The sequence below is a fragment of the Oryza sativa genome, chromosome 1 (genome assembly GCF_034140825.1).
Source record: "Oryza sativa Japonica Group chromosome 1, ASM3414082v1".
Taxonomy (NCBI): domain Eukaryota; kingdom Viridiplantae; phylum Streptophyta; class Magnoliopsida; order Poales; family Poaceae; genus Oryza; species Oryza sativa.
Genome location: NC_089035.1, coordinates 10,423,633 through 10,426,124, shown reverse-complemented (window position 1 = coordinate 10,426,124; position 2,492 = coordinate 10,423,633). Strand labels below are relative to the sequence as shown.

The 2,492-nt window shown below is 43.6% G+C and overlaps 1 protein-coding gene across 1 annotated transcript; it reads left to right on the top strand.

Annotated features, from left to right (window-relative positions):
* The first annotated feature begins 799 nt into the window (after positions 1-799).
* Positions 800-2,492, top strand: LOC4325152 (uncharacterized). Its single transcript, XM_015790942.3, has one exon. The coding sequence runs from the start codon at positions 920-922 to the stop codon at positions 1,208-1,210; it is 291 nt and encodes a 96-aa protein (XP_015646428.1). The 5' UTR covers positions 800-919; the 3' UTR covers positions 1,211-2,492.

Here is a 2,492-nt window from a genome sequence, read left to right as displayed (position 1 = left end):
CATGTCAAAGATGAGATCTTTTACCTGTGACAGACCATATCTCTAAGCCTCATCTAAAATGAGTTTCAGTTTAACCCGTTAGAGATGAAGTCATTAGTGATAAGTCAGCTTGACTCATCACAGATAGGCCGATCTGGTGTAGTGACTAATACAAAGATAAAAAAAAATACAATGTGAAGGATTAAAAAACAAATTAAAAGAAGTGAGAGGTACTATAGTCAATGATATGTATATATGCACACTTTGTATTTATGAGAAATATTAATTGTGCCTTATAAAAACTTCTGCTCTCAAAGTTTACTCACTGATTTCTGAGTACTTAAACTCAGGGGCGGATCAACACCCTGTCACCTGGTCCACGCCTCAGGGCCCATAACGAAAGGGTCCATCGAGCATTTTAAGATTCTAATTAAAATTCTGATGAAGTGGTCTGGGTCTAGGTCCATTTCTGAGTCCTCCCCTACTTAAACTTGATCACTAAACAAACGTGTCAGATTACACGTGGCTCGGTCAACGAATGGCCGGTGAGTCAAAAAGCTACGCGGATGGGCGGTACGTACACGCTCCATGCATGCATGCAGATATGTGTGCAGTCGCATCAAGCAAGGGTAATTACAAATTAAATAATTAAGTCATAATAAGCTATGTAAGTAAGCTAGAATCTAGCTGCATCCATGAACGACTAACCAGACGTGTACTCAGTCACAATCCATAAACCTGCAGGCCGAACTAAAGTGATATATAGACGAAGATACGATGGCGATATGGATCGCCTATAAAAGAGAAACACCATGTCCCCTTCAATATGCATACAGCAACTTAACCTGCAGCTCAAGCAAATCTCACTAGCTAACTATACAAACCCTGCAAATACAGAGAGAAATTAAGATTGTGATCAGCTACTAACCACTATATTTGTATGGGAGGAAGAGGGAAGAAGAAGTCGGTGCTGGCCTCGCTGTTCGGGTTCAAGAGCGGCGGCGAGAGGCGGCGGCAGCAGCAGCAGGAGGAGATGGCGACGGCTGCGGCGGCCGGAAGGAAGCAGCAGCAGAGGTCGTACTACTGCCCGGAGCGGAGGAGGAGGGTGTGGCCGAGCGACGAGGACAACGACAACTACTACGCCGAGCGTGACATCGACCGGAGGGCCTCCGAGTTCATCGACAAGGTGCATCGCGGGATGCTGATCGCCGGCGGCGAGCAAGATGGCTAGTCGATCGATCTATAAGTATCTTTATTGCTCTTGACTGGAGAGAGAGAGAGAGTTGCAGCTAGCTAGAATATACTCGCTCCGTTCTGAAATATAGTATAACTTAGAATTGGATGGAACATCACCTAGTCCAATAAATCTGGATATGACCCTATATTGATACATTGAATTAGGTGATGTTTCATCGATTTCTAAATTGCTATATTTTAGAACTAGTAAGTAGTTCTGCATGGTGGCATTAGTTGTTGAAATGGATTGACTGCTTATGCGTGTCTTAGTTGAATTGCTCAATTAATTTGGTACGTTCAAATACCAATTATTTGCCAATATATGTAAATATTTTGTACTCTCTCCTTTTTAAAATATGAGGAGTTTTAATTGGATAAGATATATTCTAGTGCTATGAATCTGGATAGACAGATTTATAGTAGGGTGTGTCTCATCAAACCAAAACTTATTATATTTTAGAACGGAGGAGTAGTATTTTTGTGTGTTGTGTGTGAGAGAAATAATGATATGTACAGTGAGCACGCATATCCTTCAATTCGTGTAATCATGTATATGTCTGTAGTCTTCGTATTTATGCACCATTTTTTTTTGTTATATATCAAGAGTTGTGAGCCCATTTCCATTACTAAAACTGAGATAAAAGTTTACAGACTAAGCAAGAGGCCTGGGACAGCAGGAACATATATGTGAGTCTTTTATTTTTATTTTTTTTCATTTCCCAAGGCCCCAGCAAGCAAGCAGGCGAATCCCACCTCCATTGCCGTTTGCCGGATATAGGAAGAAACTACAGCTAGAACTATCAGCCTAGAAAACATTCCAGAAATATTTGAAACTACTGCAAGATCCCAGATCAACGCAGGTCCAAACCATGCTCATCCAGAGCTGAGACAATCACTTGAAAGTACAAACTGCTAAGAAGGACTACACAGGAACAGTCCCAAGAATAATAATAAAAAAAACGGCTCGATGCATTGAGCTCCCAATCACCCGAGAACACAATCACACAATCATGAATAAAACGAATATCCACAAAAATCCATGAACAAAATCAACGAGGAAGCCACCGCTGGAAGAGAGGAGTCGCCGCCGCCACCGGAGAGTGTCACCACTGCTTACGAAGAGAGTGGATCCACCGCCGGGGCTTCTGCTCCGTCTTCTCCTTCGCCACAAGCTCCCTCCCGTTGTCGCGTCCCTGCGGCCTCCCCTCCTGCCAGATCTGGCGGAGGGGAGGGTGTCGCCAGGCCGCTGCCACCGCACGGTGGGGATTGGGGAGTGC